A 22,369-nucleotide genomic window follows, 5' to 3' on the forward strand; every position below is an offset into this window, starting at 1 on the left:
TTCTGGTTGCAGGTTACCTGAGGGACACGCTGGGCAGCTACGACGTGGCCTTCTACCTGGCTGGTTTCCACCGATCATCGGAGGGGCTCTGCTGTGTCTGATTCCCTGGGTGGAGGCCAAACGCAAGAGGATGGAAAACAAGGAGACCCTGAGGACGGAGCAGGACGTCACCCAGAAGATGATAGAGAGTGAGAAGGCTGTGGTAGAATCACACAACAAAACTGGAGAGTCTGTCCTCTAAGTTCCCTGAGCAGACTGAGAAAGAGACACATGGAGTCAGACTGAGACTGCTGCTGACCGGCAGTATTAAGATACTGTGTTAGTGTGTGTCTGTTAAGATTGTAACAGCTGCCTTCAATAGGAGAAAATGCCAAAGTGATGAAACATATCAGAGTCATAAGTTGAAGTACAGTTGAACATGAATGTGATCCTGAAGATCTATGCATCAGACTGAACTAATCTTACAGCCGGCAAACTTGAGATTCAAAATGAAAATGAAGAAAACCGCACATTTCATTTTTGTCACAAGGGGAACAAGGCATGCTGTTCTTACTATGAATGCAGCGTAAAAGCTGCAGATTCAGTCCTTAGCCAGCGTCTCAACCAAAAACCACACTATCAGCCGGCATACTTGGTGGCTGAGTGGGCTATCATTATCCTTTACAATCAGTTTTCAACACTACCACATAGTTTTAGATGTACAAATCTGGTATTTAAAGAACATATATTGGCTTATACAAGAAAGACCAGTCATGTGTAGGAGCCAACTGGTCTGCTAAAGATTATTCCTAAACCCTCCATCTTTATTTTCTCCATTGTGTACTCATATAGGACTCTACTGTCAGTCTTAACACATGCCAGAGTTGTAAATATGGGACTGATCTATTCATAGTGTTTTAAAGGGACATACAGCAACTATCACTTCAGAGAAGTGTCCTGACAAATTTGGGTTTTTTATCGTGACACTCTGGGATCTGTGAATGGTGCTCGGACAGTTTAAGGGACGCAGCTCTCGGAAGTGCAGTGAATTGCAAACCGTCAGCTCAAGACGAGCAGCTCCGTCATCGAGGCTGGATGCAGGAAATCTTTAACATGATGGACTCCATGTTTGCCACACTTCTGTACGCACCGTAAGGACTCAATATAAACTGAACTAATAGTAACCTAAAGGGGGACACCAGTGTTATTATCCACTCTGAGTCCTCATCGTGTCCCTGCGTTAGACTTTGATTATTTCAGTCTACGCTCCATGGCGTGTATTTTTAACATTACAACTATTGAAGTACTCTAAACTTGTTCTTACAGTCGAGGAGGGGCCCCGTAATGAGTTGATCTGATACTGTGACTGATTCACCGCGAAGAGGCTGCTTTCAATCAAACTCTGGTAAACCTCCTCACTGGTTCACATTCATATCCTCTTAGAGAAGTCAGTACACTCTTTGGAAAATACACCAGATTGTTAACTCTCATATCTGTCTTGTAAACATATGGAAACTGAACAGCTTTGTTTAGGCCTCGTCCACACTAATATGAATATTTTGCTAAATTAATTAAGCATCTTAGACACTAGACTCCCTCAAAAGTACAGATTTTTAAAAAGTCATTCTCTTTTTTGCAGCAACAACAGGCAAATAACTAGAAAATGACACAAGGTTCTTGTCAGATATTTGACATATAGTTGATGTAATCATCTCAGCCATTTTTTGCTTCTGTCACATTTTTGCTAACTGGGTTAATCATTTTTCACTGCAGTATAAAGTCCTGCACCTCTATGGAAACAGCACAACCATGGCTAGAAGTAGAGGAAGCTTAAAGAACAATAGGTTCTCTTGCTTTAGCTATAGGGTTACATTGTGCTTGTTTTGTTTCGTGACAGTTTTTCAGTTGTGTTTTTGCGTTTTCATGTGGATGGAGATTTTTTTGAGAACAAAATAGGAAAAACAAAATTTTTGAAAAAGCTCATGTTCATGTAGACTAGTCCTAAAAACTGACGGGGGCAGAAAAATATCCATATTAGTGTTGACCAGGCCTTAGAACCAACAGTGGAACAGGAGGAAGCTGCTTGCTGCCTGTCTGAAGTTAACAAAAGAGGACTTGCAGAACCACTAAACTCAGTGTTATCACACTGAATCTCTGCTGTTTAAAATGCCATATTATTCTTTTCAAAGTGTCACTTCACCAGCACAAGTACCCCCAAGCTTCTACTGATTCAGAAGGAACACATTAAGACTGCTTCTTTTGACATGGAGCCGTGGTTTTTTTTTAGAACAGTGGCGAGAGTTGATTTTAAATGTATTTTTTTCTGATTCTGAAGACGTCTACATTTACCTTCTCCCAGCTTTAGTGGAAGAATCTTTTAAGCCTTTTAGTATTCACAACAAGTGACGAGGTCCGGGTCATATAGCAGCTGTCGCCATGGCAACAACCTGCTGGGATGGATGGCCTCCTAAATGGACCAAAGACACACAGTTATACCGGTGCATGTGTTTATCCCTCACCATTGTATTAAGTGCGAACACAGTAGCTTATCATTTCAGAGCCTCCTACATTTGAAACTGTGGGGCGTGAGTTTGACTAATGATTCACCATCAGGCCAGATAAGTCCGGTCGATCATTAATTCGGCGCCCAGTTCGTTGCCCTTCAGTAAAAAGGATGTTTTATGTTTTCATATTGTATTTATTTCGTAGTTCTTTTGGAGAATGTCATGCTGTAATTTGCCTGAAGCCTTAATTTCATTTCCTAAAGACCAAAATGTACAGAAGTGAAACCGGCGGAAGTTGCGTTAATCCATCTGAACGTGTTGCCGCACCAAGGGTTCTTTTGGGAAAACTCAGACCTTTTGGGAAACAGCTGTAGCGTCACAGAGCTGCTGTGGTTCGCTGGTTTTACCCCCTGCAGACCCTGCAACACTCTACCTCAGATGATAGTCCAAGTCTGACCCCTGTCGGACGTCCTGCACTCTTCCGTCCCTTCATCAGAGGCAGGGCAGCAGCGTGACTGGAGATGAAAAGAAACTGCATCTTAGTCTTGAAAGTTTTAGCCTCCAAAGTTTTGCTCTTTAAAGAAAGCGCTTGAACCAGAAGTGCCTTTTAAAAAAAAAAAAAAAAAAGCATGACATGAGTGAAATTATACACTGCCAGTCAAAAGTTTGGACACACTTTCTCATTGTTTTGAATGAGAAAGTGTGTCCAAACTTTTGACTGGTGGTGTACATCGTTTACATCTTTTCTTGATTGTTTTCCTTGCCTTTCACCAGCGAGAGGCCCTCAATTGATAATCTGAATTTTGACTGTAAACCTGTATTTTTTATGCTAATTCATTACTTCTACTTGCTCATTTAATTTAGCTTTTGCTTTACACCTGCTTCTTTTCAGTGATCTGCACCATCCAAAGAGACATTTTACCTAAAAAAAAAAATGCCTGATTTATTTTTATTTTGCAATAGCTTTACATCCATTTCTTTGGCACAGCCTGCTTTGAGTTTACGCACAAAGTGTTTTCTTTCTTAATAGTGTCCGCAAACGCTTTAATATCTGCATCAATGTTATAACTTTTTATATTTGCTGTTATTGTTTTCAGCATCTGATCCAACCACTGACTTCATTTTAGTAAATCTGTGTGTATGGGATGCATTTGGTGCGTCTTTGCTACTTTCATCCTATTTTTTTTGCATATATTTGTCTTAATTTCTGTTCGCTAAAGGCTCAGTTTTGATGTATAGCATTTGCTTCAAGTTGCATGTGACTGATAATTCATGTATTTCTGAGTAACCCAAAAAGTGTTCTACTTAAATATTAGTTTTTGCTGTATTTCCTCTCTGCTGCACCATGTGTGGCAAACTACAATATATGCAATGTATGTAAACACAATCTGACTTCAGCATTTTCAAAAACAAAAACAACAAAAAACAAAAGAAGATGTTGAAAAGTTTCAGCGACTTTCTCCTGATTTATCTGTCTGGTTTGATCTTCTTTTCGTTTAACCGACACCTCAAACCACATGCGGTGAAGAAGAACATTTAAGGTTACTCACAGCTTCCTACAAATGAATGAGCTGCTTCTTCTGACCTACATTTGTAAGAGCAGACGACCAAATTTAGTCTCTCGGAGAATTCTTCCCAGGCTGTGTGCTCTCTACATTTGACCTGCTTTTATCAGGTTGCAGTAGATTATCCATCTCGCTGAAGAAGAAAGAAGGATTTGTTAGCAGTCCGAGAGGAATTGCAGCCTGAGGGAGTCAACTTTAGGAACAAATGTTCTTGGATCGTATGTGGCGACCACTGTTCCCTCTAAGCTGCTCGCGTGCGCAATTGCGCACTGCTGACACGGTCCCTCCCGCGCACAGAAAATCTGCGCTGCGCACAAAAAAAAAATCCAACCTGAAAATGTAAATAAAATAAACACGTAACAATTCATTCTGTTCTATTTTTCAATGTGAGTCAGTGAGTGACCGGTGACTGGCTGCTGCAGCCATGATGCGATTCACGTACATATTTACCATAGACTGTATATAATGGTATTTACGCAGCTAATCAACGTGGCAGCGGTCCTTATGTGCAGCTCACCGTTAGATATGAATGAGTAGGTAGGAACACGCCCCTTTGAGCTGCGTGCTACAGCGAGGCTAAGCTAGTGGGGGCAAAGTTTCAGTGCAATTCTGTTGATGTAGACGGCGTTGAAAACGGAAACAGGAAGTATAGCCGGCCTCACTGTGCTGCATACAATTACACACTGCGTCGTACGATTGAGACAAGGAAACTTGGAATGACTTTTCTTAGGTAAGAATAATTTTGGCTCTTTTTTCATTATGAAATCTTGTTGAGAGCTTCCAGTCTATGAGAGCTAACTAGTTAGCCACTAGCAAAACACTAAGTGCGAGCTAGCAGCTTGACAAGCAAATACCCAAGACGATTATTAGTAGCTGTAGTATAGTTGTACAGTAGTAGTAATACTAAAAGTACAAGCAGCAGTAGTAGTATAAACAGCTGTCAGAGTCGTAGAAGTAGTATCAGCATTTTTTAATAGTATTACAAGTTTGGTAGTAGCAGTGCCAGTATCTGCAACAGTAGTTAATGTATCTCACGATTACTACTAGTAGTAGTCACATTGCTTATTACTACCACCAATACAACCAATAGTAGTTATAAAAGCCAACTCATGTATATCCAGATTACCATCTATGTTCTTCCTCCAAACCCATTTTATGATTGGGATTACAGCAGTTCTTTAGGGACTGCTCTCAAATAATTGAAATGTTACTAAACAAGGTTATACTTATCAAATTAAATAGCTCTGATCTCCAGTATATTGGCGAATTTGGGTTATTTGTACTTAATTTATTAGCATGATTTCTTTTTAATATGTTGTGTACAGACTTAATTACTTCTCTGTCTACTTTTCTTACTCCATGTAGGTTTCCCAGAGACTATGGGTTGAGGAGGAATTGGAAGTTTGTCGGCTTAGACCTGGTGTCATTCCATCAGTGTTAACTTCCCGGCTCATCTTGGAAGAGTAACGTGCCAGAAAGACCACAACCAAGCAGCCCTTGAGATCTTAGGCAGCGTCTCCCTGAGGTGGGTGTCAACGGTGTTCACGGTCAGGTCTGTAGAGGGGGGAGGCCGCCACCCACCTCCCTGCCTACTCTCTACCCTGACTCCGCCTTGGCTCCACCCATGTGGTCACTTTATTAACTACGATGCCAAAGGGATCGACGAATTACTGTCTTTCCTCTGATCTGTAGCTCAGTGAGTTAAGGGGTTTATCTGTAGAACTGCAGGTTGCCTGGTTCAAGACCAGACCCTTCTTAAATTTTATCAAAATCTGACATAAGACAAAGAAAAAATGGCAGTGGTGGGGTTTTGAACCTACTACCTTCCACTTGGTAAGCTCTCTCCTTACCCCCCTGAGCTACTGACTCAGATACTTTTTTTTTTTTTTTTTATGCCGCATTTATCATCTATTTTTTTTTGCCATTTTTCGAGTTTTTTAGGGTCCAAGCACCGGGCGTGCGAAGACCGCCTATTGGAATGCAACAGAATTATTTATTATTTTAACTTGAGTCTCGTCTCGACCGTTTTTCTCAGGGGGTTGGACTTCAGCCTTTGTGTGGAGGGTTGAACCCTCAGTTCCAAGACTTTCAAAGCTCCAGACCTCCCGAGTCCTGAGGACCTGAGCTTTCACAGTCTGAGGCTTGAAATTTTCTAAGGTCCCCACAGTAGTTCTCTGTTAGATTGAACTTCCAGACAGGTCCAAGGACTGATATCTCTACTCTAAGGTTCCTGAGTAGTTCTCTGTTAGTTTGAACGCTTCCAACAGTCTGAGGACTGAAATCTTAAAAGTTCTTGAGTAGTTCTCTGTTAGTTTGAACCTTCAGACAGTCTGTTAATGTTTCAATTAAATCTTTAAGGTTTTTCTTTTTAAATGTTTTACCACCTTTTAATGTTTAATTTTCTTTTTAAATCCTTCATTGTATTTTCTCTGTAATTCCTATTTGAACTTTTATTGTCTTTAAGATATAATTTTCTAATTAAACATTTAATTTTTTAATTAAATATTTTGTCTTTTTATTGGATAGGTCGTAGTGAGAGGACAGGACAGGAAACGGGGGAGAAGAGTCGGGGGAAGATTGCAGCAAAGGGCCCACTAGCGGGACTCGAACCCAGGACGCTGCATCAGGGACCAGCCCCTATACATGGCTCACCTGCTTAACCCGTGTGAGCTATATGGGCACCCATGCTTTGTCTTTTTAAGGGTTTAATAATCTGATTGAATGTTTTGCATTTTTAAAAATGTTTAACATTCTTCTTGTTTAATTGTATTCTTTGAATGTTTAATGATGGAAAATACTTTATCTGTAATTTCTAATATTTGTATTTTAAAAATTTTGTTTAATTTCATAATGACATGTATTGTATGTTGTTGAATTATCTCATTCAATATTTTTGTCTGTTTAATAGAGTTAAACATTAAATTACATTAAATTATATTAAACAGACAAAATATTGAATGAGATAATTCAACAACATACAATACATGTCATTATGAAATTAAACAAAATTTTTAAAATACAAATATTAGAAATTACAGATAAAGTATTTTCCATCATTAAACATTCAAAGAATACAATTAAACAAGAAGAATGTTAAACATTTTTAAAAATGCAAAACATTCAATCAGATTATTAAACCCTTAAAAAGACAAAGCATGGGTGCCCATATAGCTCAACGGGTTAAGCAGGTGATCCATGTACAGGGGCTGGTCCCTGATGCAGCGTCCTGGGTTCGAGTCCCGCTAGTGGCCCTTTGCTGCAAATCTTCCCCCGACTCTTCTCCCCCGTTTCCTGTCTGTCTCTCACTACACCTATCCAATAAAAAGACAAAATATTTAATTAAAAAATTAAATGTTTAATTAGAAAATTATATCTTAAAGACAATAAAAGTTCAAATAGGAATTACAGAGAAAATACAATGAAGGATTTAAAAAGAAAATTAAACATTAAAAGGTGGTAAAACATTTAAAAAGAAAAACCTTAAAGATTTAATTGAAACATTAACAGACTGTCTGAAGGTTCAAACTAACAGAGAACTACTCAAGAACTTTTAAGATTTCAGTCCTCAGACTGTGTGAAGGTTCAAACTAACAGAGAAGTACTCAGGAACTTAGAAGATTTCAGTCCTCAGACTGTGTGAAGGTTCAAACTAACAGAGAACTACTCAGGAACTTAGAAGATATCAGTCCTTGGACTGTCTGGAAGTTCAATCTAACAGAGAACTACTGTGGGACTTAGAAAATTTCAGCCCTCAGACTGTGAAAGCTCAGGTCCTGAGGACTCGGGAGGTCTGGAGGCTTTGAAAGTCTTGGAACTGAGGGTTCAACCCTCCAGCACAAAGGCTGAAGTCCAACCCCCTGAGAAAAACGGTCGAGATGAGACTCAAGTTAAAATAATAAATAATTCTTTGCATTCCAATAGGGTCTTCGCACCGCCGGTGCTTGGACCCTAAAAAACTCGAAAATGGCAAAAAAAATAGATGATAAATGCGCAAAAAAAAAAAAAAAAAAGTATCTGAGTCAGTAGCTCAGGGGGTAAGGAGAGAGATTACCAAGTGGAAGGTAGTAGGTTCAAAACCCACCACTGGCATTTTTCTTTGTCTTTGTCAGGATTTTGATAAAATTTAAGAAGGGTCTGGTCTTGAACCAGCAACCTGCAGTTCTACAGATAAACCCTTAACTCACTGAGCTACAGATCAGAGGAAAAGAAGTAATTTCGTCGTCCCTTTGGCATCGTAGTTAATAAAGTGACCACATGGGTGGAGCCAAGGCGGAGTCTGGGTAGAGAGTAGGCAGGGAGGTGGGTGGCGGCCTCCCCCCTCTACAGACCTGACCGTGAACACCGTTGACACCCACCTCAGGGAGACGCTGCCTAAGATCTCAAGGCTGCTTGGTTGTGGTCTTTCTGGCACGTACTCTTCCAAGATGAGCCGGGAAGTTAACACTGATGGAATGACACCAGGTCTAAGCCGACAAACTTCCAATTCCTCCTCAACCCATAGTCTCTGGGAAACCTACATGGAGTAAGAAAAGTAGACAGAGAAGTAATTAAGTCTGTACACAACATATTAAAAAGAAATCATGCTAATAAATTAAGTACAAATAACCAAATTCGCCAATATACTGGAGATCAGAGCTATTTAATTTGATAAGTATAACCTTGTTTAGTAACATTTCAATTATTTGAGAGCAGTCCTAAAGAACTGCCTGTAATCCCAATCATAAAATGGGTTTGGAGGAAGAACATAGATGGTAATCTGGATATACATGAGTTAGGCTTTATAACTACTATTGGTTGTATTGGTGGTAGTAATAGCAATGTGACTACTACTAGTAGTAATCGTAGTACATTAACTACTGTTGCAGATACTGGCACTGCTACTACAACTTGTAATACTATTAAAAATGCTGATACTACTTCTACGACTCTGACAGCTGTTTATACTACTACTGCTGCTTGTACTTTTAGTATTACTACTACTGTACAACTATACTACAGCTACTAATAATCGTCTGGTATTTGCTTGTCAAGCTGCTAGCTCGCCTTAGTGTTTTGCTAGTGGCTAACTAGTTAGCTCTCATAGACTGGAAGCTCTCAACAAGATTTCATAATGAAAAAAGAGCCAAAAATTATTCTTACCTAAGAAAAGTCATTCCAAGTTTCCTTGTCTCAATCGTACGACGCAGTGTGTAATTGTATGCAGCACAGTGAGCCGGCATACTTCTTGTTTCCGTTTTCACGCCGTCTACATCAACAGAATGCACTGAAACTTTGCCCCCACTAGCTTAGCCTCGCTGTAGCACGCAGCTCAAAGGGGCGTGTCCTACCTACTCATTCATATCTAACGGTGGCTGCACATAAGGACGCCTGACGTTGATTAGCTGCGTAAATACCATTATATACAGTCTATGGTAAATACGTATGTGAATCGCATCATTGGCTGCAGCAGCCAGTCACCGGTCACTCACTGACTCACATTGAAAAATAGAACAGAATGAATTGTTACGTGTTTATTTTATTTACATTTTAGGTTGGATTTTTTTTTGTGCGCAGCGCAGATTTTCTGTGCGCGGAGACCGTGTCAGCAGTGCGCAATTGCGCACGCGCGCAGCTTAGAGGGAGCAGTGGTCGCCACATACATCAAGAACATTTGTTCCTAAAGTTGACTCCCTCAGGCTGCAATTCCTCTCGGACTGCTAACAAATCCTTCTTTCTTCTTCAGCGAGATGGATAATCTACTGCAACCTGATAAAAGCATGTCAAATGTAGAGAGCACACAGCCTGGGAAGAATTCCTCCGAGAGACTAAATTTGGTCGTCTGCTCTTACAAATGTAGGTCAGAAGAAGCAGCTCATTCATTTGTAGGAAGCTGTGAGTAACTTAAATGTTCTTCTTCACCGCATGTGGTTTGAGGTGTCGGTTAAACGAAAAGAAGTCAAACCAGACAGATAAATCAGGAGAAAGTCGCTGAAACTTTTCAACATCTTCTTTTGTTTTTTGTTGTTTTGTTTTGAAAATGCTGAAGTCAGATTGTGTTTACATACATTGCATATATTGTAGTTTGCCACACATGGTGCAGCAGAGAGGAAATACAGCAAAACTAATATTTAAGTAGAACACTTTTTGGGTTACTCAAGAAATACATGAATTATCAGTCACATGCAACTTGAAGCAAATGCTATACATCAAAACTGAGCCTTTAGCGAACAGAAATTAAGACAAATATATGCAAAAAAAATAGGATGAAAGTAGCAAAGACGCACCAAATGCATCCATACACACAGATTTACTAAATGAAGTCAGTGGTTGGATCAGATGCTGAAACAATAACAGCAAATAATAAAAAGTTATAACATTGATGCAGATATTAAAGCGTTTGCGGACACTATTAAGAAAGAAAACACTTTGTGCGTAAACTCAAAGCAGGCTGTGCCAAAGAAATGGATGTAAAGCTATTGCAAAATAAAAATAAATCAGGCATTTTTTTTTTTAGGTAAAATGTCTCTTTGGATGGTGCAGATCACTGAAAGAAGCAGGTGTAAAGCAAAAGCTAAATTAAATGAGCAAGTAGAAGTAATGAATTAGCATAAAAATACAGGTTTACAGTCAAAATTCAGATTATCAATTGAGGCTCTCGCTGGTGAAAGGCAAGGAAAACAATCAAGAAAAGATGTAAACGATGTACACCACCAGTCAAAAGTTTGGACACACTTTCTCATTCAAAACAATGAGAAAGTGTGTCCAAACTTTTGACTGGCAGTGTATAATTTCACTCATGTCATGCTTTTTTTTTTTTTTTTTTAAAAGGCACTTCTGGTTCAAGCGCTTTCTTTAAAGAGCAAACTTTGGAGGCTAAAACTTTCAAGACTAAGCTGCAGTTTCTTTTCATCTCCAGTCACGCTGCTGCCCTGCCTCTGATGAAGGGACGGAAGAGGCAGGACGTCCGACAGGGGTCAGACTTGGACTATCATCTGAGGTAGAGTGTTGCAGGTCTGCAGGGGGTAAAACCAGCGAACCACAGCAGCTCTGTGACGCTACAGCTGTTTCCCAAAAGGTCTGAGTTTTCCCAAAAGAACCCTTGGTGCGGCAACACGTTCAGATGGATTAACGCAACTTCCGCCGGTTTCACTTCTGTACATTTTGGTCTTTAGGAAATGAAATTAAGGCTTCAGGCAAATTACAGCATGACATTCTCCAAAAGAACTACGAAATAAATACAATATGAAAACATAAAACATCCTTTTTACTGAAGGGCAACGAACTGGGCGCCGAATTAATGATCGACCGGACTTATCTGGCCTGATGGTGAATCATTAGTCAAACTCACGCCCACAGTTTCAAATGTAGGAGGCTCTGAAATGATAAGCTACTGTGTTCGCACTTAATACAATGGTGAGGGATAAACACATGCACCGGTATACTGTGTGTCTTTGGTCCATTTAGGAGGCCATCCATCCCAGCAGGTTGTTGCCATGGCGACAGCTGCTATATGACCCGGACCTCGTCACTTGTTGTGAATACTAAAAGGCTTAAAAGATTCTTCCACTAAAGCTGGGAGAAGGTAAATGTAGACGTCTTCAGAATCAGAAAAAATACATTTAAAATCAACTCTCGCCACTGTTCTAAAAAAAAACACGGCTCCATGTCAAAAGAAGCAGTCTTAATGTGTTCCTTCTGAATCAGTAGAAGCTTGGGGTACTTGTGCTGGTGAAGTGACACTTTGAAAAGAATAATATGGCATTTTAAACAGCAGAGATTCAGTGTGATAACACTGAGTTTAGTGGTTCTGCAAGTCCTCTTTTGTTAACTTCAGACAGGCAGCAAGCAGCTTCCTCCTGTTCCACTGTTGGTTCTAAGGCCTGGTCAACACTAATATGGATATTTTTCTGCCCCCGTCAGTTTTTAGGACTAGTCTACATGAACATGAGCTTTTTCAAAAATTTTGTTTTTCCTATTTTGTTCTCAAAAAAATCTCCATCCACATGAAAACGCAAAAACACAACTGAAAAACTGTCACGAAACAAAACAAGCACAATGTAACCCTATAGCTAAAGCAAGAGAACCTATTGTTCTTTAAGCTTCCTCTACTTCTAGCCATGGTTGTGCTGTTTCCATAGAGGTGCAGGACTTTATACTGCAGTGAAAAATGATTAACCCAGTTAGCAAAAATGTGACAGAAGCAAAAAATGGCTGAGATGATTACATCAACTATATGTCAAATATCTGACAAGAACCTTGTGTCATTTTCTAGTTATTTGCCTGTTGTTGCTGCAAAAAAGAGAATGACTTTTTAAAAATCTGTACTTTTGAGGGAGTCTAGTGTCTAAGATGCTTAATTAATTTAGCAAAATATTCATATTAGTGTGGACGAGGCCTAAACAAAGCTGTTCAGTTTCCATATGTTTACAAGACAGATATGAGAGTTAACAATCTGGTGTATTTTCCAAAGAGTGTACTGACTTCTCTAAGAGGATATGAATGTGAACCAGTGAGGAGGTTTACCAGAGTTTGATTGAAAGCAGCCTCTTCGCGTGAATCAGTCACAGTATCAGATCAACTCATTACGGGGCCCCTCCTCGACTGTAAGAACAAGTTTAGAGTACTTCAATAGTTGTAATGTTAAAAATACACGCCATGGAGCGTAGACTGAAATAATCAAAGTCTAACGCAGGGACACGATGAGGACTCAGAGTGGATAATAACACTGGTGTCCCCCTTTAGGTTACTATTAGTTCAGTTTATATTGAGTCCTTACGGTGCGTACAGAAGTGTGGCAAACATGGAGTCCATCATGTTAAAGATTTCCTGCATCCAGCCTCGATGACGGAGCTGCTCGTCTTGAGCTGACGGTTTGCAATTCACTGCACTTCCGAGAGCTGCGTCCCTTAAACTGTCCGAGCACCATTCACAGATCCCAGAGTGTCACGATAAAAAACCCAAATTTGTCAGGACACTTCTCTGAAGTGATAGTTGCTGTATGTCCCTTTAAAACACTATGAATAGATCAGTCCCATATTTACAACTCTGGCATGTGTTAAGACTGACAGTAGAGTCCTATATGAGTACACAATGGAGAAAATAAAGATGGAGGGTTTAGGAATAATCTTTAGCAGACCAGTTGGCTCCTACACATGACTGGTCTTTCTTGTATAAGCCAATATATGTTCTTTAAATACCAGATTTGTACATCTAAAACTATGTGGTAGTGTTGAAAACTGATTGTAAAGGATAATGATAGCCCACTCAGCCACCAAGTATGCCGGCTGATAGTGTGGTTTTTGGTTGAGACGCTGGCTAAGGACTGAATCTGCAGCTTTTACGCTGCATTCATAGTAAGAACAGCATGCCTTGTTCCCCTTGTGACAAAAATGAAATGTGCGGTTTTCTTCATTTTCATTTTGAATCTCAAGTTTGCCGGCTGTAAGATTAGTTCAGTCTGATGCATAGATCTTCAGGATCACATTCATGTTCAACTGTACTTCAACTTATGACTCTGATATGTTTCATCACTTTGGCATTTTCTCCTATTGAAGGCAGCTGTTACAATCTTAACAGACACACACTAACACAGTATCTTAATACTGCCGGTCAGCAGCAGTCTCAGTCTGACTCCATGTGTCTCTTTCTCAGTCTGCTCAGGGAACTTAGAGGACAGACTCTCCAGTTTTGTTGTGTGATTCTACCACAGCCTTCTCACTCTCTATCATCTTCTGGGTGACGTCCTGCTCCGTCCTCAGGGTCTCCTTGTTTTCCATCCTCTTGCGTTTGGCCTCCACCCAGGGAATCAGACACAGCAGAGCCCCTCCGATGATCGGTGGAACACCAGCCAGGTAGAAGGCCACGTCGTAGCTGCCCAGCGTGTCCCTCAGGTAACCTGCAACCAGAAGAAACACATAAATGTCATTCTTCCTCTGTTTGGTATATTGCTGATGTGACAACTTGACATCATTACTAATGCTGATTTAAATTCTTTTAAAGATAGACATAGTTTGTTGAATTTTAAAGATTTTTAACATCACTCTTAATTTTTGCACCATGACATCGGTCGTTTTTGCTCTTGTCATTGATTAGCAACAATCACTGATACGGTTTTTAAAATCAAGTCTTTTGATTGAATTTGAAGTTATTACAGTTTCCATTCCATCCCATATTTACAACATTAAACTTCTTCCATGCAGGTAGTCAGAATGTCCTTGACACTCCTGAATTTTCAGAATGTTCATTTTTTAAAATCATTCTTTTGTTGTTGCAAATGAACAGCTGAACCAGGGCGCTTACACGCAAAAAAAAGGAATTAAAAGAAAAATAGATGAAGAGATCCGGTTATATTTATTACTAGTAGGTTCAAGTGAAATCAGACCTTATGATATTTTATATATTCAGCCTATTCAGTCCAGATCTGGTAAAACTTATCCTTTTTGCACTCTTAGGGTAAACAACTTTCCAATAATGCAAACCTCATGTCAAAGTCAATCCATTTCTCAGTAGTGGGAAGTTCTACTTTTAACCATTTTCTTGTGATGGCGTTTTTAAGTGCTGCCAGTAATATAACATTCTAATAATTTCATTTAGCTCTACAGTTTTAGACAGCTGATTTGGTCAAGTGTAAAAGGTTCCAAAGACCCGAGGCTTTGAGGGCATAACTGATTACAAATGAGAGGTTGTGCACAGAGATAATTTAATATCTGGTTGCTTCTCTCCTGCTCTCTGTGCTCACATAAACTGTACTTTAATAGATTCCCAGTAAAGCTATTCTCAATTAAGTATATATTTTTTTGTTTCTACTGTCGGACAACGGAACAAGAATGAAATAAAAACTTAACACCACACGTGGACCAGCTGCTGTCCTGCACCACTAAACTACTGATTTTAACACTGTAAAGTCATCTGACATACTCACATAAATGGTTAAAGGTGACGGCTATGCTGTGAATTTAGCTCTATTTTTAGAAAATTTGAAGCTACTATGAAAGTCAGAGAGAAGGAGTTGCTTCAGCTGCTCTGTGCTTCTAAAATATCCACGGTGTTCATGTTGCACTTTGTTTGTACATGCCTGACTATTTGACTTGTTACGGGTTTAGCAGAAACTTGGATTTCTTTTGAAGTACAGCTACTAACTTGAATAATAAGCCCTCTTATCTGATTATATAGATCATGTTGAGATTGTCAGTTTAACTGTACAGTTAAGCACTTTTGTTACAAAAACCTTTGCATATTTCATACTGTGCCGTATTTTACAATGACATGCATCAAAATAAAATGAACTTAAAAGAAATTTTCGCTCCTTTTTTGCAGAAAAAAATATTAGTTTAGACAGATAATCAAGTAATCAGTAAAGTAAACAAATGAATATAAAAAGTTGTTAGTGGCAGCCCCTGTCAAAATTCATTTAAACTCCGTCAGTGCAGCATGTAAACATCAGGAGAAACAGATGCTGTATGGCATTAAGGTCACAGTTTATCAGGTGTGGTTTGGCCTGAGGCTTTGACAATTACAAGCTGACCTTACTGAAGTCTGTGATTATCTACAGGGTCACTTGTGTGTCTATTCTTAGCTGGTTCAGTGATGCTGATGATACCGACTTGGGCTGAGAAGCACTTTACTGATCCTTCTGAGAGTGAACTGGTGGGTTTAATGGAAGCTGACAGCGGAGATGCTTCAGTCTAACTGATTTCAGTTAGAGTGAAAGCAGGTTAACTGCCAGTTTCACACAGGCATGCGAGTTCTGACAGGGAAAGTTTCACTGTCAAAGCAGTGCAGCATCAGCAAATATCTTTACCTGTATTGAAACCGTCATAAATCAAAAATGATTAAATTCCGTCTGACTAAAACCGAATCTCACGTAAAGTTGTCTCTATATTGATATAGCAATTTGGTTGACAGTAAAACAAAAAGTAAATAATAAAAATGCTAGAATTTTAAAAGGTTAAATAGCTAACATTTAGGAAATGGCTATGCAATAAAAATGAGTCATAGTTGAGATGATGGCCAGACAAAATCAATATGTCTGATGTCTAAATTAGCCAATCACAGCTGATCACTGACCTGCTGCACATTAATGTTGATTTACAATAATCAGGTTTATGAAATGCAGGACACATGGTCAATTTCCAGCATTAGTGAATTTCAGTAGTAATGTGGTTTATTTAGACATGCAAACATTTCCAGCGAAAATCACTTGTTCAGCTGGAGGAAAGTTCAAGCTCCTAATCTGCAAGCATTTGCTAATAGAAGCTCCATGAGCAACACTCTGCTGTCTGTTATTGACTGTAACCTCTGACCTTCCTGCAGTTTCATGAATAGTCAAACACTGCAGGGCTTTCTAAGAAAAAAACTAATTCCTTTACTTTCAGGCAGGAAAAGCACATGAAGCTCACATGAGCAGCTCTCCATGTTACTGATACTGATCATGGGAAACCTATGAATCTATGAGGCTTCCAAACCTGTTTGGTCACGTGCATCACACTTAAAAAGTTTTCTTCTTTCCTTGTGCATGTAATATGCAAACAACTTTAATTGGAAACAACTATGAGTTTGTGGTATGTTTCTAATTTACCCAGTGCAAATTTGGGACCGACACAGTAATAATAAACACTAGATGGGGCAAACGAACACAAAATGTCTGCATGAAAAGGATTAGTCTCTTTTTTTTTTTTAAATTTGTGGATAACAACTCTGAGATTTATGAGAATTCGGCACGAATGCTTTGTGTCTGGCTACAAGAGCCAATATATCTACAGAATCAGATGGCAGAGATCAAAAGGCCCCTGAAGTTGTCACGTTGTAAAACTGCATCTTCAGTTTAACAAGACACTACCAGAGATGTGACATATAAACAGAGAATATGTATTTACATTGCAGATTTAACATAAAAATTTATTGCAGTAAAATATTAAAAGACTCCTTCCAAGAAAATCTTTTTTTCTTTAATATGTCTATATGGTGTTTTTTACATGCCAGATGACAGATCATGAACTAAATAAGCTGTCAACACCACAGCTGTGCATTTCCTCAGGGCAGCAATGACAGCTTAGGGTAGGAAGAGATTATTTTTAAAGGAAAAAACTTGTAGATACAAGTTTTTAGGAGTTTAATCAACAACTGCAGAGGGACTTTAATAATTATGAGAAGACAGATTTTACTACAAAAAATGAGAGATGATTAAAAAAAAGTAAAAATGGTAAAATCAGGCTAGCGAAAGAGCATGGGCAAAAATTCCATGTCATTCCTCTGCTCTCTTTCCCCACATTTCTTGTCTGTCTCTACTGCTCTACTGCAAAGAAAGCAAAACTGATGATTTTGACAGTTGTGTCAGAGGTCAGGGTCAGTTACGTAACAGCATATCTGGAGCTGGGAAACAGCGAACAGCTCAAGATGCCATAAAAGAGCTCCAAACTGACAAAACCGTCATTTTTTATTCACTTTTGATATGGTCAGTAGTCAGAATGATGTCAGCATTCATCACATATTGAGGGTCAGATTGAGCATCAACAGAATATCTGGGTCATTCCTGCTTTACCTGCAATCGGGGGTCCCACAACCATGGGCACGGACATCAGGCCCAGCAAGAAGCCGATGGCCTGGGACACGTCGTTGGCCCCGACCAGCTCGAAGGCGATGGGAGCCATGATGCAGATGAAGCAGCCGTCGAACAGCCCCATCAGCAGGCACACAGCGATCAGTCCGCCGAAGATGTAGCACAGAGGAATCATCATGGACATGAGGCCAATGATGAAGAAGGAAGTCACCTAGAAGGAAGGTTTTTCTGTAAGCTTGATAATTTACAAATCTGTATGAAGTCGAGCATTTTATGGGGTATCTGCACAACTTTTAAGGTTAAATGTTATTATTTTTACCACGAAAATGTAAAGCCCATAAAGAGGAAATGTGTATTAGGGTTGGATAAGTGTTTCAAATTAACCAAAATATTAATATGGATCCAATATCGAATGAAAAACCACATGTAAAATTAGCAGAATTTCAGAATTAAAATGTTTAATGACGCTGATCTGTAACAGTCTATTTCCTAAATTTACACGTCTGTACATGTAAAGATTTAAAAATATTTATGCAGTGTTTAGTCTTTTGATCCAAATTTAAAGACCTTTCATAATAACAAACAACACTTCATTAAACATTATACACTGGCATAAATGTGAGACTCTTTGGTGTGATTATCATATGATCATTTAAATGCTGTTTCAGAGAGTTTCCAGTGGTCAGAACTTCTGCTTTCATATGTCTGGTTATCTGACTGACCTGCAAGTAGACTTTGTTGACTCCGGTAATGTAGTCTGCTACTCTGCCAAAGATGAGTCGACCCACGCCTGATGTGATGCCGATGCACATGAGCAGAACCTCTTTGTTGGTGTCTTCTCCAAAACGCTCCTTCACGTGATTCATCTGTGGAAATGAAATGAAACAGATGAGTACAACGGACTCATTTTGAAGTTCATTTCAGCCGTAAAGTGCATAGAACCATAAATCAGTTTCCCCCGGTTCGGAGATTAAAGGAATTAGAGGAGCGAACCATTACAATCCTGTGATCGATGTCACGGCTCCTCACATAGGGATGTTAGGTGTTAAAGCAACTTGGACAATAGAGCCTTTCAATGTCAGAGCTCACTGAACTTCAACATTTAACTTGGGAAGCGTGGAAGCTTTTTCTGGCACTGTGATGAATAGTATCCAGTGGCTAAGGGTAGTAGCAGCACTAGTAGAGACAGTATCTCCATAATCCAATGTAGAGTCTACAGTCAATTCAATTAGTCTAAAAACTCTATAGGGATTTTTTGAAAGATGTGTTTTAAGATTTTTAGAAAGGATAGCTTCATGCAATCTGATATTTAACTGTATACATTTAAGTCTTTACTTCATCGATTAAACTTCTTTTGAGAGCCTGGATTGATGTAGCATTGTCAAAGGTCTGTGCTTTTGATTGTTGGTGTGGAGGTCATCAAAAGGAGACCTGGGGGAGGATTTAGGTAGAGCTGCTGGAATACAAGATGGTATTTTCAGCACAAAAGTGGACATTTTCAGTTTTTAAGTGAATGTTTTTGTCAACCGAAGGGGGCCTAATCTGGATCCATGTGGGACACTAAAAGTGTAAATAACAAAACTATTATTAACAGTATGAAGAGCTTTGAAAAGTGTTAACAAGCAGTGTAGCACAGTTTCTTTTAATCAAGCAATTTAATAATGTAACAACTGCAGTTTATTAGGACGCTGCTCTGCTCCAGATACAGACTGTGGTGAAAAAAGAAGGAAGTTTACTATTTGTGGTGAGGAAGCATGGAATACGTCTACATTCTGCATACTTCTGCTGAAATCTGGGTGTGGTCAACAGTAATGTTTCTGGCAGTTTTGAGGCTAAACAAGCGGTTTCACAAAATGTCCAGCTGTCCAAACAGAATGGTATCTCCCTGTTCTGAACCGTAGCAGCCATTTTTCAGGCAGGAGTTTGTTGCTGTTACCACATCACAGCCCGCTACTTATCAGCACCCTTATCCACCCTTGTCCATATTTCACCACTCCTCATTCGTCTTCTGTTGTTGCTGCCAGTAAATGCTAATTTACAGTTCTGACTTGGAGAAAAGCAGCTCAGATGTTCGTTTTCCAGATTTTTGTAGCAACATCCCCCCTGTCCCAGAGCGCCAATCTGTGAGGCCCTGAGTTTGAGAGCTCAAAAGAAAAAAGGGGCTGTTTTGTGGAGCCCGGCCAGCTATTTCCACCTCCAGGCATGCTGCAGCAGTACTGCTCAATGGGCCTGTCTGTCTGCTGCCTCTACAACCCCAGTCATCACCCCCTATTCCATCTGCAGGATACATATCCATCACCAAAGACCTCTGGATGACTTATCGCCTTTCTAAGTAGTAACAACAACATGCTCTGTCCACAGGAGTGTCCTGCTCAGACAAACAGTGCTGCAGGCGTGACAACTGGAGGCTCAGTGTATTTGAGCATACATGCATCAGCAGAGTAACTGATGATAACGACACTGACTCAAGGCTGACCACAGGGAGGAGGTTCTTACTGAGAAGCCAGATGTGTCCCGTAATTCCCCCCGCTAAAGTCTGAAAGGTTCACACGATAAACGTACCACTCCCACTTAGCTTATTGCCGCCATTATTGGACATATAGTGATAAATGAATAAAGAACATTATATTATAAATCACATTATAATTGAAACACATTCAATTTTCTGTACATTAAGCTCCTATTATCTTCATTTAATAGTCTGAATCCTAAGCAGTTTCTGGATGTTTTTTTTTTGTTTCCATCACATTTTTCTTCACTCTGAGCTAATTTTTTACCACAATATGATGTCTTAAACCTTAATGGAAGCTGCGATCAGAAGTAGAGAACTTGTATGTTGTCTCATGAGGTTTTTTTGGTCAAATTACAGAACTGAAGTAACATCTGGAATCAACATGTACAACATATTTCCACAGGTGTTACCTACAGATAGGCTATTTGACTAGGCTAATGTACATTTTTACAACCTCTACCAACTTAACGATTTTCCTCAGAACTCTGCACATAAACTATAGAGAGATAGAATGAAAACAGCTCCCTCCTACCTGAACTCTTTCATTCAGGTCTACACTTCCTACTGCTCTCTACGCTCGGCCAAGAAAAGGCACTTGATCCAACCACCACAACAGGGCCGGTTGATAGCTAGACTCTTCTCTTCAGTAGTACCCCGTTGGTGGAATGAGTTACCAAACTCTGTTCGATCTGCGGAGTCTCTCTCAGTCTTTAAGCAAAGACTAAAAACCCAGCTCTTTACTGAACATCTTTACATTTGACAGACTGCACAAGAAAGATAATAATAATAATAATAATAAAAAAATCCTATTACATCGCACTGCCTATAGACATCACGGTCCTATTATCACACTTGAACTTGGTTTATGGCACTTATCCAGGTTGTTTTCTCCTCACTAGATCCTTGCTTGTATTTTATCTACTCTCAGATGTACGTCGCTCTGGATAAAAGTGTCTGCTAAATGACATTGCAGAATGGTAGATATTTCACCTTGCTGAAAGAATTTTCCAGCAACCTGCTTCTCTGTGTATTCTTTTTGAGCCATGCTGTTCTGATTTTATTGATCAAGTATTTGTCATTTTGCTTTCAATCTCTCTTATCATGTCCTCATTACTCTGAGCAAACACAGCCTGCAGTTCATCTGAAAAGTTTCAAAATGTTTTACAGAGTTTCTGACTCTGATAAATAGTGTCATTTTGGTGATGTTTTTTAAAGATAACATGCCCTGTCAAAATCCGCCCATAAGTTTCGAGGTGCACAAGGTTAACAATTTACCACTAAGACGTCACACAATTGTGCAATTTATTACGTCACGTTAGCCTTACTTATTAAATCCAGAAAGAGATAGATAGTTCTTCATGTGCAATACTGTGGTGCAGTCTGTTGATGGTGTAACTTTGGCACAAGATAACATTGCAAACATTTAAGAAATGACTAAGCACAGAAAACAAGCAAAAACATCACATATCTACCACCCCACAATGACATCTGTGAGTTCAGCTACATTTATCGGACAGACAGCCTCTCTTCTGTGATGCCACACTGTTAGATCACCGGACAGATATGAGGAGGAAATCTATAAAACATAATCCCTCGGTCACAGTCATCATCTTGGTAGCTGTTAGTGGACGTTTAAGGCGGAAACAAGAAGACGTTCCCTCGCTGACTCATTCACACACTGCATCAGTTATGTCTGTTATGTATTCGAGTCTTCTTGTTAGGTTGCAGGATGGTGCTGTGTCATGTGTTTACTCTTTAATGAAACTGGATGGTCATACATATGCAGCAGGGCCTACACCAACCCCGCCCAACCTGTATCATGCTACTGTTTATCATGGAGCTTTGGCATGTAAACGCAGACTGATCAATGGTTGCTGACAATTAGTCTTTCGCTGGTTCTACTGCGCCCTCACATCTTTGTGCACTGACAAAGAGGATAACACATGAAGCGATGTATCCACCAATCCCCTGAGCAATGGGCAAAAATGTGTGATTGCAAATTGCACACAAATATTTACTCGAGATAAAAGGCAATTCCATTTAAACTAAATGATTGATTGCAAACAATAGCTTATCAGACCTGCATTAAAGAGAAGCAAAGACTGCAGCAGGATGTTTACTTTTAGGAAAAGTGTGTGTATCATTGATCATGTTTTCAGGGACACAAGCTCATGTGATGCAACTCTCAGCTGGCAGGTAGCCTGTTGGGATAGAACAGCATTACCCCACAAAATAAACAAACATACACAAACAAGTTTAACCGTAATTTCTA

General features: G+C 39.5%; 2 protein-coding genes across 2 annotated transcripts in view; one reads left to right on the forward strand and one right to left on the reverse strand.

Moving 5' to 3' along the window:
- The window catches only part of slc16a10 (solute carrier family 16 member 10), a 42,576-nt gene extending 40,094 nt beyond the window's left edge, over positions 1-2,482 (forward strand). The window contains 2 exon segments of the mRNA XM_023295444.3: positions 13-63; positions 66-2,482. Of these exon segments, the coding sequence (XP_023151212.2) occupies positions 13-63; positions 66-241 (227 nt within the window). The 3' untranslated portion in view covers positions 242-2,482.
- A 7,537-nt stretch (positions 2,483-10,019) lies between these two features.
- Positions 10,020-18,466, reverse strand: LOC129350258 (monocarboxylate transporter 10-like). The gene is made up of 3 exons (XM_055016197.1): positions 18,308-18,466; positions 17,568-17,796; positions 10,020-13,922 (listed from the first exon to the last, which is right to left on the reverse strand). Exons 1-3 carry the CDS (start codon positions 18,449-18,451, stop codon positions 13,693-13,695), a joined length of 603 nt encoding a protein of 200 aa, XP_054872172.1. The 5' UTR covers positions 18,452-18,466; the 3' UTR covers positions 10,020-13,692.
- Positions 18,467-22,369: the final 3,903 nt, after the last annotated feature.

The sequence above is a fragment of the Amphiprion ocellaris genome, chromosome 12 (assembly GCF_022539595.1).
Source record: "Amphiprion ocellaris isolate individual 3 ecotype Okinawa chromosome 12, ASM2253959v1, whole genome shotgun sequence".
In the NCBI taxonomy this organism is placed as follows: Eukaryota; Metazoa; Chordata; class Actinopteri; family Pomacentridae; genus Amphiprion; species Amphiprion ocellaris.